This window comes from Siphateles boraxobius, unplaced genomic scaffold, assembly GCF_051911475.1.
Source record: "Siphateles boraxobius isolate OS27281-9 unplaced genomic scaffold, OSU_SipBor_1 17, whole genome shotgun sequence".
Taxonomy (NCBI): Eukaryota; Metazoa; Chordata; class Actinopteri; order Cypriniformes; family Leuciscidae; genus Siphateles; species Siphateles boraxobius.
In genome coordinates this window covers 3,317,301-3,333,851 of record NW_027508777.1, presented here as the reverse complement: position 1 = coordinate 3,333,851, position 16,551 = coordinate 3,317,301, and the positions used below count along the sequence as shown (strand labels likewise).

General features: G+C 39.8%; 1 protein-coding gene across 2 annotated transcripts in view; it reads right to left on the bottom strand.

Moving 5' to 3' along the window:
• lonrf2 (LON peptidase N-terminal domain and ring finger 2) overlaps positions 1–16,551 on the bottom strand; it is a 126,619-nt gene that overhangs the window by 35,020 nt on the left and 75,048 nt on the right. For both annotated transcript variants that reach the window (XM_077232288.1, XM_077232287.1), the window contains exons 8-9: positions 3,025–3,146; positions 2,616–2,774 (exon numbers count right to left, since the gene is read on the bottom strand). In XM_077232288.1, the coding sequence (XP_077088403.1) occupies positions 2,616–2,774; positions 3,025–3,146 (281 nt within the window). The remainder of the gene's footprint in view (positions 1–2,615; positions 2,775–3,024; positions 3,147–16,551) is intronic.

Here is a 16,551-nt window from a genome sequence, read left to right as displayed (position 1 = left end):
GTTGTTTCACAGTGGAGCGTGCTTTTGCGGTGCATTTATGCCCACAAAATGCTGCCAATTTAATTCTTAGGTGCCCACCCAGGTACAGTGGAGTGCTCTCCACCTCAGTACGACTTGAGAACGCTCCTGTCCTTTGGGTTGAGATTGCTGAAATCACAACATACACCTCCGAGACTGGCTGGGGCACTGTATGCAAAAGGCATGGGATGCTGGACAGGGCCCAGACTGCACTGGCATATCAACTGTTTTCAGTTGTTGGCAGTGCTACTAGCTATAAAGAGGTTTCGACTGTTGATTCAGGGAAAGCACATGTTGGTCCGGACAGACAACACAGCAACAGTGGCATATATAAAATCATCAGGGCGGCATCCGCTCTCATCGTATGTCACAACTGTAGTCACTGTGCACCACTCACATTCTGGGCATGACATTCCAGCAGATATGGAATCGATTCGACGAAGCACAGGTAGACCTGTTCGCTTCCCAGGAATCTTCCCACTGTGGTATTCCCTGACTGAGGCCCCCCTCGGCACAGACACACAGACACATAGATGGCCCCAGGGCCTGTGCAAGTATGCATTTCTCCCAGTGAGCCTGATTGCACAGACTCTGTGCATAGTCAGGGAGGAAGAGCATAAGTCCTAATGCTCCCTCATTACTGGCTCACACTGATAGAGTCATCTCCTCCCTGTTTGATTCCCTTGAGAAAGAACCTTCTTTCACAGGGGCAGGACACAATCTGGCACCCATGCCCAGTCCTCTGGAACCTCCATGTCTGGTCCCTGGCTGAGACGAGGAGGAATTCAGAGGACTATCACCAGCTGTTATAGATACCATCACTCAAGTTAGAGCCCCCTCTACCAGGCGGCTCTATGCCTTGAAGTGGTGCCTCTTCATTACACGGTGTGCTTCCCAAAGTGAATACCGTTGTGGCGTCAGGTCTGTGCTTTTAACCCCATAAAGTTTTTTTTTCTGTTTTTAACAGAACTGCTTTTGAAATTACGAATGGAATTATTATACAAATGTAAATTCAGTCATTCTGTTGGATATTTGTTCCTTAGTGTAAAATGGAAATGCATGGTCATTTTATTTTATAAATATAAGCAAAAAAAACTATATGCTGTAACAGTTTTAGAACTAGAAAAATCACTCACCATTAATAATAATAATAAAAAAATTACAGTAGCCCATGTTTATTCAGGATTTGAACCAATGTCATTTAAATCATTGGAAGTTCTACCACTCGACCACAAATTTACTAGAAATCCCAGAAGTTCGGTTGTCCAGCAGTCATTGTGTCATTGTGCGCGAACACGAGAGAGAAGCACTCTTCATTCGTCTCATTCCTAAATTGAATAGTAAAAATAATCAGCATCATTGCAACTAATTTATTTTCTCTGACTGCAAGATATGCCTATAATGGTCTTTTGGTGTATTTTGTTTGTTTGTTTGTTTGTTAGTTGGTTATCTTCTGTTGCCCACCGAAGTCTACAATATGAAATATAGGCTATATTGTTGTAGTCTCTATTTTTAACTTTTGATTGTATTTTTCTGTTTTAAAGTTTGTTCTATTCTATTTAAAATGTACTTTTATATATTCAATTTCTGCTTTTGTTAAATTTAACCAATTCTGTGTTAGCCTAATAGGCATATTTAAAAAATAAAATTAAAAAAACTTGTATTATTTTTTTCCCTAAAAGTTTGTTCTATTCTATTTTGTTTTGTTTGGATGTTGTTTTTTTACATATGTAATCAGTCTCATTCTTGTTGAAATAATGAAAAAAGTTATTAAATTAACCAATTGTCTTTATAACATGCAGTTTCAACTCCACCAAATCTTAGGTTGTTTCATTATTGTACAGTGAATGTCAATAGTTCTTTTTTTATTTTTCATATTTGTTTTAGGCTTATTTGGAAATTACCATAGTTGTAGTATTTCATCCTTACTGTTAATTGACATTAGCCCCACTTACGTTTCAAAATGCGGCAATTGCTGCTGTCCCTTTGCCCTCCTGGCGGTCATTTCGCGGATGACTTTGAAATTACTTGGTTTATTTTTGCCGCGGTGACTTTGCCACGGCAGCTAGAGTGACGGTTATAGGCATTCTGGTTTACTACCTACTGTACATACTTACAGTGGGTCTATTCACACAGGATTAGTTTTACCTGAGGTAATTTTTCCAGAAGGAAAAAGTCGCCTTAATATTTACCTACATTGGGCCCTATCATAAACCTTGTGCAATGGCGCAAGTCTTTTTTGCTAGTTTCAGACCGACACAGTTCTCATTTTCACATCCTGCGTCACGTTGTTTAAATAGCAAATGCAATTGCGCCCATCTGTGATAAACTAAAACTATTTGGTATGGCCGTGCTGGTCTGAAAACGAGCTGTATTCAGGCGCATTGTTATAGGATCTGAAATAGGGCATTCATGACCCTTTAATTGGTCGACCACATATAGGTGAAAAAGATAGACACAAATTATGACTAGTTATGACAGACTAGTTAATTATGTATTCACCTTTTGAATTGCAATACCATACCAAACAGATTTTCCTTTATTAACCAGTAAATAAATGTAGACCCACATTTAAAATTTTATTCAAGGCCTCTTACCCTTTTAGTTCATCAGCAATGCACATGCCAAACTGTTTGGTTCCAGTTTCCATAGATCTGCGTATCATTAGCCTGTATCGAGGCTCAAAAACATGCAGTGGACAGGGAATGGTAGGAAATGCCATGGTGCAAACAAAGATGGGCACTTCCTGGTTCAAGCTGAAACAAGAAGAAAGTGCAACACATGAACGAGAGACAATACCAATGTCCTGGCAAGCAATGGAAAACAATTACAATATAGATAACTAATAGCTATGCGATGAATCATTAATTGTTCAGGGTATAACAAAGATAACAGCCTTTGAGAGGTGATCACAACCTATGTGTGTATGGTGTAAGTGTGTGAAGACATGTTACAGCAAAGGTCAGAAAAGTTTTAGGAAAACCACTATATCCAAAGCCAACTTACTTTGACAGTTCTTTCATCTCTTCTTCATGTACTTTTCGCCTTTCTGCTAACTCGTCACAAAAGTAGCGTTGCAATAACTCTTCCATTAGAATAGTTATGTTGTCCGCTCTAGTGGCCAGATACTACAGAAAAGAAACATATGTGCACTTTGGATAAGAAAGTATCTCCTAAATGACTAATCTCACTAAACTGACTGAGTTTCTGAAACAACATAATGAATAAGAAAACTAAAGCAAATCAATGATACATTTATGCTCACATGGGTGAGAACATTTCATTGAGGAGAGAATAAAATGTTATTCATACAGGTCAGGGCTGTATAGAACAGTTATTATATATTAAAACAACTTCATTATTCATAAGTGTGTGATAACCACAATTATCTAGGTCCAAGCACCAATGGCTCACGCAGACCACACAGTAATAAAACTGCCATGTGTTTCCAATATAATTTCGGACTGTAATCTCTTTGTGGAAGTATTATTTTATGTATCATGTTTTGAGTTTATTTGTTCATATTTAGGCCACTTCCACATGAAGCCAGAGCTTTTCCTTTCCGATCTTTTTCTTCCCTCGTTCTAAAAAAAAAATCCGTAAACACAGCATCGTGACTCAAAACGATGTAGTATACATCCCAAACCAGTATGTGGCGCTGTAATTCTGCCACAGAGATACGCTAAAAACAGAGAAGACTTGGAGCATGCACATAAACCTTGCGCGCTGTATACAAAAACAATAGGCTCCGTAGCTTCTTTTTTCTTTTACCAAGAACTTTATTGAACAATGTAAAAACCATAAATGGCCTGGCACAAAATATGAAATGTCTTATGCTATGATGCTTGTCTGTTGTCTGATTAAGAAAGAACATAAATAAAGAAGTAAAATAAAGAAATAAAATACAAATACATTCAAGTAAATAATAAATAAAGAAATAAAAGGGGCACAGTAGCTTCTGAAGCACGAACACAAGCATGTAGTTGTTGTTGCTGTTACGTGACGTAGCGGTGTCTGACTAGGGTCGACACGTGGGGTAATGACATCATTTCATAAAATATACAGATTGCCTGTAGACGTGAAAACGCAAGGGTGTCGTTTTCAGATTTATCCACTCTAGGACCCGGTTTTAAAAAATTGTGGTTTCAGGCTTTCAAAACGCCCGATCTGTCTTGACTGAATGCCGATACGATTCAAAAGTTTTACCTATACAGCTAAACGTGTCTCCATGTAGACAAGGCCTTAGAATGGGAAAAGAGATCAAAAACAAAACTCTGATCACGTTTGCATTACTTTGTTAATCTTCTAATCTGCCCCCTGACAGTTTGTTTTCATGGTTACTAATTGTTTGGTGTGTATTTAAGCCCCATGTTTAGTCCTGTTCAGGGTCTGTCGTCGTCTGTGTGTAACTTTTGCTAGTTCCTGGTTGTTCAGTCCCTTGTTTTTTTAGGTACTTCGGTCACTTCTGACCGGAATTTTTTTAATTTATTTTTTTTAAATATCGTAGCTTCATCGGAATGGTATGAAACTTGGTGACTTTTATGGTACTTGGTATATGAACACACAAAAAATTGGGGACAGGATTTGAAAAGTCTAAGTGCTCGTAAAAAAAATAGTCACACTCAGGACCTTCGGGTCAAAAGTGACCGCCATAGGAAATGAATGGGAAATTGGCAAACGTATGAAAATACAGAGTTTTTTTGTACGTACAATCTACACGTACGATCAGCCACGATGCAGAAAAAAAAGCACACAATAGTGAAGGGGTGAATCTCTAAAACATCATGAGGGCAAAACAGACAAATACACTCACACACACACACAAAAACACATGCACACACAAATGAACTTGTGTCATTGCAAATGCTAATTTTGGGAAATGTGTGAAATAAAAGCAATTATTCATCAATGTAAGAAATAAAGCGCACAGCAATGAAAGCATGAGACTGTGTAAGCCAAGGTTGAAAAATAGACACCCTCACACACACACAAACACACACACACACACACACACACACACACACACACACACACACACACACACACACACACACACACACACACACACACACACACACACACACACACACACACACACAGGCTGACCCAAACTTCACGGAGGCTGACACAGAGGATGAGGATTCAGAGGAGGAAGGTCCTGTACCTGAGAGAGAAGGCCCTGAAACCTACCTCTCCAAGAACGGGGAAATACTGTGGAGTTCAATTCCTCCTCCACAGACACAAGGGAGAGCACGGGCAGAGGAGGTCAGAAGAAATACCCCTGGACCCACAAGGTATGCCTGTGTCAGAGCTGAAGATCTCAAATCCACTATTTTTTCCGAGCTATTTTTTCCGAGCTCCATGCTAAAAATGCTTCTTGAGATGACACATTTAGAGGGGCAACAAGTGTTTGGTGACGAATGGTGCAATATTGATTGGAATAAAATCCCGGCATTTATTGGCATTCTTATTCTTGCTGGGATTTTAATATCTCAACATGAATCGGCATCCAGTTTATGGGATAGTGAGGGCAATTTTTCGTACCCCCACGCCACTGAACAAATTCAAACGGCTGACTAGGATTTTACGCTTCGATGATAAGAGGTCAATAGCTGCAAGGAGGGAAAAGGATAAGCTGGCACCGATCCGAGAGATGTGGGAACACTGGGTAGAAAGACTACCACTCATGTACCGTCCTGATATCAACATAACTGTTGATGAGAGCCTGGTGGGATTCAGGGGCCGGTGCCCTTTCAAACAGTATATGCCAAAAAAAACCCAGCCAAATGTGGCATTAAAATATGGGCAGCCTGCGATGCAAAAACGAGCTACTGTTTTAACATGCAGGTGTACACCGGAAAACCTCCAGGGATTCCACACGAGAGAAACTTGGGAAAGAGAATAGTCCTCGAAATGTCGTTTCAAGGCCATATTGTCACATGTGACAACTTTTTTACTTCGTTTGCTCTTGGCAGAGAGCTCCTAATGAAGAAAATAAGAATGGCAGGAACGATCCGTAGGAAAAAACCAGAGCTGCCAGGTGCACTGTCTAATCCAATAGGCCGGCTCAGTTCTCATCTCTGTTCGCTTACACAGAGACACACGCCATTGTGTCCTACTGTCCAAAGAAAAAGAAAAACGTTCTTCTCATGAGCACTGTGCACCAAGAGCTAGCAGTGAGTGAAAGAGAAGACAGGAAACCAGAGATGATATTGTACTACAACAGGACCAAAGGTGGAGTGAACAATCTTGACAAGGTATTTGCTACTTTGTAATTTTTTATTGAAATAAATATATATATTATAAAAAAATGATGATGATAATAATAATACATATTTTATATATATATATAAAAAAAATATATATATACGCATTCTGTGGAAATTGATAAAAGTGGCATGGGAAAAGCAGGTTGTACCTAGAGCATGGCAACGAGCAGGTGGAGTTTTTGTACCCAAAGAAAAAGATGCTACAAGCATCAGTCAGGCAGTGAGAAAGGCAAGGGCTTCATCATCTCCAGGGCCTAATGGAGTTCCGTACAGAGTGTACAAGTGTGCTTCAGGAGTTCTACGCATTCTGTGGAAATTGATAAAAGTGGCATGGGAAAAGCAGGTTGTACCTAGAGCATGGCACTGAGCAGGTGGAGTATTTGTACCCAAAGAAAAAGATGCTGCAAGCATCAGTCAGTTTCGCCCTATTTCACGATTAAACGTCGAAGGTAAGATTTTCTTCAGCATTATTGCTCAGAGATTGTCAACCTACCTATTAAAGAATGGCTTCATTGACACTTCAGTTCAAAAAGCAGGCATTCCAGAGTTCTCAGGATGCTTAGAACACATCAATGTTATCTGACAATGAATTCAATCAGAAAAAAAGGAAAAGGAGCTCCAGGTGACATTCCTGGATTTGGCTAATGAATATGGTTCAGTGCCACATGAGCTTCTTTGGGCAGCATTTGATTTTTTCAGGGTATAGATGTCGATAACAAATTTAGTGAAAGCCTATTTTGGAGATTTGCAATTTAGTTTCTCAACTCCAGAATTCAGCACTACATGGCAATGCTTAGAGGTTGGAATAATGGCAGGATGCACCATTTCTCCACTGGCTTTTACCATGGCAATGGAAGTAATCATTAGGGCATCAAAATGTGTAGTAGGAGGAGAGCGCATGGCTTCTGGGATGCGATCAGCCAATCAGAGCATACATGGATGACATGACAACCATGACTACAACTGTAGCCTGCACTAATCGGTTATTGGGTAAGTTAACCGATAACATTGAATGGGCACGAATAGAATTTTTAAACGTGTTAAATCAAGGAGCATCTCGATAATTAAAGGCAAAGTAGTTGATAAAACATTCTTCATTAATGGTGAGGCAATACCAACAGTTTCTGAGAAGCCAGTGAAGAGTCTTGGGAGATGGTACGATGGGGATCTAAAGGATACAGGTCGAGTGGGAGAAGTTAGACGACAAGCAGTGGAAGGGTTGAAGAGCATAAACAGCTGCGCTCTACCAGGCAAACTAAAACTCTGGTGCTTTCAGTTTGGTCTACTGCTGAGGTTTCTTTGACAACAGTGGATAAAGCTGGAAGCGTTAATAAGTTCATATATCAGGAAATGGTTGGGAGCTCCACGCGGCCTCAGCAGAGTGAGACTTTATAGTAAAGGAATATTGCAGCTGACAGTCTCTGCTTTAACCGAGGAGTTTAAGTGCGCCAAGGTCAGACTGAAAATGACCTTAGTAGAGTCACGCGACAAATGTGTAAAGGAGGCAGCACCTGTGTTAAAAACTGGTAGAAAGTGGTCAGCAAAGAAATCTGTGGAAGAGGCAAAGGCTGACCTTCAAATTGGGGATATCGTGGGACAGGTACAGCATGGAAGAGGGGGTTTTGGGCTCAGGTAGCTCCTCCTTAATGGCACAAGGCAGCCCCAGCTCAAAGGAGGAAGCTGGTAGTCAACGAGATGTGAAAGCAGGAGGAGAGGATGAGGTGTTTAAAGGTCATTTCCCAGGCCAAGCAGTGAAAGTGGATGAGATGGGAGAGTGTGGAACAACACAAGATGGGCTGGCAAGACCTTTGGTCAATGGAAGAGAGTAGGATCAATTTCCTTATCAGGTCAACATATGATGTTCTCCCATCACCACAGAACCTAAACCTCTGGATAGGAGAGGATCCCTCTTGTTCTTTGTGTTCATCACCTGCCACATTAAGGCACATTTTGACAGGATGCCACTTTCTCTTATTTTTACCCGATTTGCTTAAAACTTTATGTGTATAATGTAAACACACGGCAGATGTAGACCTGTGAAAGGATTATTGATATCTTAGATACTGTTGCCGTGGTAACGCATCAAACTTTAAGATTATTTTTTGATGCTTTTGAGACTCTTAGCATACTTGAAATTGCATGAAACTCGACAGAAACATCACATTTATTAGCCAGTAGACATGTGCAAAGTTTCAGAAACGGGCGTGGTGCAGGGGCTCAGTAGCGCCACCTTTTGACAAAAGAGGGGGAGTTAGGTCTATACTTTTATCTACAATCTTAAAACTCAGTATGTATATTGTTCATATCGAGCTGGACAACTTTCTAATTTACAGATATTAGCTCAGACCAACAGGAAGTCAGATATTTTGGTTTGAATGTGGATGTTTTGGAGAATTTTCTCTTCCTCTCTCTCTGACTCTACGTCTCTCCGTGTGTTTGGGGGGAGGGGGATTTGTCTGCTGAGTGAGAATGCTTTTATTTTTGTTTTTCAAGGTTTTGGGGCCCTTAACGTGCTCGAAAACTTTTGAAAATTTGCACACAGGTCAGATCCAGCGGCCATCAGGGCCGGGCTGAAGCTGGTACCCGGGCGTGGCAGGGGGGCTCGACAGCGCCCCCTGGAATGCGATTCGAACACTTGTCCATATATCAAACATGCTTGCATGTAATAATATGAAACTCGGTACATATTTACATCTCATCGGGCCGAACAACTTTCGTGCTCTAAGTTTAACGACAGCTCAACAGGAAGTCAGCAATTATGGGTTGTTTGGAAAATGCATGCTTTTATTTTTTATATACTTCTCCTAGAGAATTAATCCAAACACCACGAAACTCGGTCAGCATGAAGTCAAGACATTGAGGATGATAAATTGCCAGCGGTCTCTTCCAGTGATAGTTTAAACACAAAATCATAAATAGGGCTATACTGCCCTCTTGTGTCCAAAATTATATTTATATATAAATATATTACGCATGTGACTGAGGATGTGGTGTTTTATAGCGAGTGTACACAAATATAAATAAACAGTTTGCAGTCTGAATGATGTCCTGTATGAAAAAAATGAGGGAGTATGTTTCCACTGTTCACACACGAACACAGTTCGATCGCGCCCGCTCCTCTCTCTCTCACACGCGCGCACACACACACACACAGTTCGATCGCGCCCGCGCTTCTCTCTCTCTCTCTCTCTCTCTCTCTCTCACACACACACACACAGTTTGATGGCGCGCGCCTCTCTCTAAAGCTGGAGTGTGTGTGTGCTGCGAGAGAGGCGCGCTGGCGCGATAGAACTTTGTGTGTGTTTGCGAGAGAGAGAGAGGGAGAGAGAGAGAGTGAGATGCAGATGCAGCATATGTGTTGTAACGAGGCAGGGTCCGGCCAGGGGGATCGATTTGCAGCTTTTTATTAAGAATGGTCAAGACAGAAAGGGTGAGCAATGGCAAACAGGGCAGAACAGAAAAGGCAGAGACAAACCAGGTTGACAGGCAAAGGGCTGAGGCAGGCAGCAAGAATCAGAGTCCAATTAACAATCCAGATTGGGCCAGGCAGTATGTAGTCAGCAACGGTACAGAAATCAAACATGGGAAATGATTGCCGGGCAAAATCAATATAAGTGGCTATTGTGGTTCACGATCATAGGCCCTGTCCCACATGGCACACTTCATATGAATTTTCAGTCTTGTGTACTTATTTCATGTGTCCGTAAAATCCAGACCGTCTGTAGGGTGTCTCATTTGTCATTTTAGGTTTCAGAAGGTTGCTCACGCATACTTTGTGGTTGATATGTGCCCTCTATGCGCACTTTTGCAGAGCCCAAACTGATGCAAGCTCTACAGCACACTTCTTTTCGACAGTCAAAGCAGGGCTACGTTATTGTACGTCGTGCACAATAACCCTAAAGGCACCAGGGTGACGGTGTGAAACTTCAGCAGTGTGTTCGTTGTAAGAGGCCGATCACATGGATGTAAGTATTGTGAGTCAAAGTTATAGCGCCACCAACTGGCAGCAGGAAGTGTGTCACTTTCAAAATGCTTTGAAATCACCCTTTTGCTTCTCTGTAGCCCAGGTCAGGCGCTTCTGCCGCTGTTTCTGGTTCAAAAGTGGCTTGACCTGGGGAATGCGGCACCTGTAGCCCATTTCTTGCACACGCCTGTGCGGATGTTTCTACTCCAGAGTCAGTCCACTGCTTCCGCAGGTCCTCCAAGGTCTGGAATCGGTCCTTCTCCACAATCTTCCTCAGGGTCCAGTCACCTCTTCTCGTTGTGCAGCGTTTTCTACCACACTTTTTCCTTCCCAAAGACTTCCCAGCAAAGTGGGAAGTGCCTTGATACAGCACTCAGGGAACAGCCTATTTGTTCAGAAATCTCTTTCTGTGTCTTACCCTCTTGCTTGAGGGTGTCAATGATTGCCTTCTGGACAGCAGTCAGGTCGGCAGTCTTACCCATGATTGCAGTTTTGAGTAATGAAACAGGCTGGGAGTTTTTAAAAGCCTCAGGAATCTTTTGCAGGTGTTTAGAGTTAATTAGTTGATTCAGATGATTAGGTTAAAAGCTCGTTTAGAGACCCTTTTCATGGTATTCTAATTTTTTGAGATAGGAATTTTGGGTTTTCATGAGCTGTATGCCAAAATCCTCAGTATTAAAACAATATAAGACCTGAAATATTTCAGTTGGTGTGCAATGAATCTAAAATATATGAAAGTTTAATTTTTATCATTACATTATGGAAAATAATGAACTTTATCACAATATGCTAATTTTTTGAGAAGGACCTGTATATTCCCCCCGAATCCCGATTAATCAACATGTGACACCAGCGATCGCTAATATAAAGTGAAAGTATAATACGGACGTCCGCACGGACATTGATCATGGTGGCGCTCGCAGCGCGCTCAAATTAATTCCTATGGAAGTAGGAATTAACTAAAAAACGTTCGCTCTTTTCTGCTCGCTCCTCGCTGTGGACGCGGACCGTTATGAATGCCCGTGCAGCCGTGAGCTTTTTAGTTTCATTTTAAAATGAGTGGCATTTCGGGGGCCGATTGCTTGAATTGTGAGTTCAATAGCCTATTATTCTTCATGGAAAACTCAACAGCAAAAGAGTACAGTGACAGATTCGCTTAAATATGCGCTTTTACACAAAATATTCTGTCATCATCTTTTCAGTCAGCTCTTTACTCTCGTGATTAATGAAATGTGATTAATCAAATGGACAGTGGGGGTTAAACATAACACTAAACCGCCTTTAGGTGTCGCCAGGCAACCGCCTTCATGAGCGATTCATTGATTCAATCGTTCAAACAATTCGTTCGAACTACTAAGTCATTCATGAATGAGACAGAGGTTTATGGATTGATCATTGAATCTTTGAGTCAACTGATTCGTTCAAATGCTGAATCATTCAGAAATGAGAAAACACGTTGCTGTGAGATGCGCAATGGTCGTGCTGTGATCTTTAACAATTTTCACTGCTGAAACAGAACAAAAACAGTCAATAATGCATCTAAAATGTAAGTGACTTAATTGCAGTTTCAATCGTGATGGTATTCAGGAAAGAGCACTCGTCATGTGAGGTTGCTTAACTGTATCATGTTAAAAATATAAAAACTCCATATTTTTAATTTTTATAGGCATTATATTGTTAACTGAGTTTCTTTTTTGTGTGCTGTGCAAATATCAATATATTTGTTTTCCTTAAAATTTTAACTAACACTTACTTTATTCTCATCTGAATTATAAATAATAAATTTCTGTATAAAATAATACTACCACTAAAAACACATTTGATTTTTCTTTTTTAATCAATGTAGCATGTGTAACATAAACCGATTAGTGCTCTGTTTGAGGACAAGAAATGAAAACCAACGCAATATGATGAATGTCCAAAAGATGGCACAGACAGACTGTTTTTAAATGAGGTTGGACAAATATATTTTGCTTTTAAACAGTGTGTGGGTGTATATACACATACACATTTATACATATATATACATATATATACACTCACACACACATATATATACACATATATATATATATATATATATATATATATATACATATATATATACACATATATATATTAGGGCTGGGAAAAGATTAATCGCGATTAATCGCATCCAAAATAAAAGTTTGTGTTTACATAATATATGCGTGTGCACTGTGTATAATTATTTTGTATATATATAAATACACACACATGCATGTATATATTTAAGAAATATTTTCATGTATATACTGTATATATTTATTTATAATTTATATTATATATAAATATAAATATTTTATATATAAATAAAAAAAATATTATATGTATACATGCATGTGTGTGTATTTATATATACAAAATGATAAGAAAAAAACCATTCTTGTAACAATAACAGGCTAACTGTAACAACGGGTCAGACACACAAGAGGGAAACATTCACTCTATTCATTAGCAGAAATGTTCATTCAGTAAGTATAATTTATCAAATACAATTAGCGATATTAACATGACTGTTTAAAACAATATTCGTTTGGCTTCCCAACACAGCCCGGGGCTTTTGGAGGTCAAATGTTTCTGAAGCTTTGATGTTTTTTTAGCGCTTCATTTGACACATTTCTCCACATTCAACACATTGTGCCTTAAAAAATCTCTGGGCCTGACTTTCACGGCTTAAGGGGGTCGCACCGGACAAGAGGCTTTAAAATTCGAACACATTATTTTCTATGAGAATCGTTTTGATAAATCGGATATCTATCTGATCAGTAAAAACACATGAAGTGACCAGGTGTAAACCCAGCTAACACACGACGTAACAGTTACGTAATATATTCTTACTTTTTGGTCACGTCATGACTTTACTAATTGACAACGAAACTACGTCGCATGCTTGTAATTTCATTACATCATATTACCAACTCACAACGTTGTCAGTACGTCCTCCTAAGGTTATAAGATAACCAACAACATTCCAGATACGTACTCTATTCGTAATAACTTGGTAATTTCATGACTTACTGGCAACGAAACTGCAACGTTAGTTAAATTCTAAAACTAAGTGTCACTTTGTCCCACTATCACGCATAGACAGTAAAAGAAATGGACACAGCGACCCCATTGATTTCAACGGAGAAGACTGAAGCCTGATTATTGCACTTCCTGTCTGATGGCTGAGCGACTGCGCAGGCTCAAACTGAGCGTGATGACAGTCTGACAGTTGTAGCCTACATCATCTAGTAGCTGTGGCAAAACAAATCTGAATCACCTAATTCCTCAAAAACGTTGTTGAAATATTTTGTCCCGTTGTTTTTATGGAAACTCTATCTATGGGCTTCTCCCTTGACTTTATGCCTCTATGTCCCCCCGATTGCCTCATAGACAGTAAAAGATTGCCTGCGTGCTTCTCCTTCTGTCAATACGGTAATTTCTCTATTGTGCGATATAAAGACGCGTGGTTATGACGCAATCGTTAGCCTGTTTTTAACAAAAAACGGCTTCTACGGGGCCATAACGTAAGATACAAAGTAATGGAGCCTTTTATACATTGTCGTGTTTATTTAGAAATAAATAATGGACAAATGAAGTCTTTTGACGCCTCAGATGTAAAGTTATTCGCTGTCAAAGTGACGCCAAAATGAATGGGAGTCAATGGAATGCTAATAGCAGGTGAAGTTCTGCTACAATGGCGGCTCCCGCGAGGCTTCAACTTCCGGCTGATGGATTACCCCCTTGCTACCACGTGCAGGGGTGGCATTTTGCCATAACCATAACTTTTAATAAATAATGAGCCATGCCTCAATAAATAAACATAATAAATTCCATAACTTTTTGTTCCCACTGCCTGAAGATGATCTGGTGCGATTTTGGTGAAAATCGGACAAACCGTCTAGAACGAGTTCGAAAAAGTCGTTTTTTTGAACAATTCAAAATGGCGGCCATATTTTTATGACGGAAAATGACGTGCAATCGAATCGGCATGAGCTCCGGAATGAGAGGAAAAAATAATTTTGTTGATAGGCCTTACGGTTCAAAAGTTATTAGCATAATAAAAGTGAAATTTTGGACAGGTGGTGGCGCTAGAGGCAATGGGTTAGAGACACCACAATTGGTGCATTTAATGTTGGGACTGTCCTCTATCAGAATGTCAAACCAAAACAACTTTCCCGCAAATGGTTCTATGGGCTGCCATAGACGCCCAGTCGGAAGAAGAATAATATTAATAGGAACCGGAACAGATACAATAGGTGGCCCCTAATAAGAACCGGAACAGATACAATAGGTGCCTCCGCACCTTCGGTGCTTGGCCCCTAATAAGAACCGGAACAATTACAATAGGTGCTTGGCCCCTAATAAAATGTACCATTCAGAAACGTTTTGTAAGAGCCGTGGGGAGGTTCTGCTTGACTCTCTTTACTGCCTCTTTCTGGGTCTGATTCTGGCTCAAACTGATACGGCAGTAGGCTATTGACACTATTTACATTGGACCGGAGCACATGCAGCTTTCGCCTTTAAAGGTAATGGGCGTGAAGTTTCCGGACTACGTGCACTACGCAGTTTAGCCAATTACAACACACCGGCCCAACTAACCAATCTAAGCCCATTGCCTGTTTCTGAGGGAGTGGTATCATAGAATCAGGAAGTCAACCGGTCGTTCAAATGACAGAGGAGAAAGCGGCTTACAATAAAGGTGAAATTTATGAAAAATAAGGCTTTTTAAAAAAAACACACACTTAGACATGTTATATTGCACCCCATAAACACAATCATGCAAAGAAAAAAAGCAGTAAACCACCCCTTTAAGGCTAACTCTACAGACTTAGCTCTTGTTTATTTAAGTTTGGGGGGTTTAACCACATCTTTGTGTAGATAAAAGTTTTTGATAGTTTTGTTTTGCTGGTAATTTGTCAATGGGTGATTGGAAGTAAGCCAATTTATTTAACCTAAAATAATGCACTGTACTGTTATTCAGTGACGTCACTTACAAATATTGATTAAAAATATTTCAGGAAGGACAGAAAAAAACTCCACAACATTTCACCTCTGTTCGAAGCTTGGTTCCTTGTAATAAACCCTATGTTCTATTGTAAATCCTATTTAACATACTAATTAACATACCAGCAACATGTTGGTTCTATGACAAATTGCATGTTATGTTCCTAGATCATTATGTTGATGGCCTGCTGCACCCCCTTTCCAAAGAAATCTCCATGGCTATGAACCATATGATTCGTAAGCAAAACCTCAAACATACAGTGCATTACTGTTCAAAAGTTTGGGGGCTGTAAGATGTATGCTTTTGAAAGAAGTCACACATTTTAAAATCATTAACCCCAGGTTTTTTCAGTGAGATTGTTCTTGAGAAGCCTGTAGGCTAAATAATAGGACTACAAATATGATGTTTTAATGGTCATAGTTATAATAATTAATTTAACTATTATGATAACAGGATATCATGGTCATTGGTATATTTTATTTTATTTCTCTAGGTCTGTTTTGAATTATGTTGGCCAATGAGACAGACACAAAACTGTCCAACTCAAAGGTATTTATATTTGTATTTTATACTGAAATTCTTTTCACTTATAAATGCTGAATGTGATTCAAGGGGTCGACAACTTTAAGCACGCAAGTTATTTTTCACAGATATCTGGCCAGCTTACGCATGGCTCATACTCTTAGCCTTTAAAATGTTTGAATTTATATTCTCAATGCAATATCAGGGGGTAAAGATATCATCAGAGTCCTTAAAGTTATGGCTATGCTCTTGTCACCGGATGAGATGTAATCCATAGCGTTTGGCCCTGTGATTCTTCAGGACAAGATCTTGATGTCATCCACCCTCAGTAAATGAAGAAGGTGAGTTTCACAATAAATTATCACAAATGAAGAGACAGAACACAACAGGCTTTCATCCATATGAACTCACCCATATGTAGGGATGGGTCTCGAAACCCGGTATTAAACGGGCCCTGGGGCAAATTAAGGAAGACCGAAGTATCGATAAGTATCGATTCATGTTTGGCATTAACTGTTAATCTTATATGAAAATGACAAGAAAACGTGACAAGTTCTCTGGACCTTTCACAAAATGCCATAAAGGAATATTCAGAGGGGCCAGTTGAAATAATTTCTTTTGGGCAATATCATGCCCCAAATATTGTATATTGAGTAGGTCTGCACGATATATCGTTTTAGCATGAATATCGCATTGTGCACAATCACGACAGTCCGTCGCAGGATGTGCGTTGTCATGTATAGGGATTGTAGTTTATCTGTGAT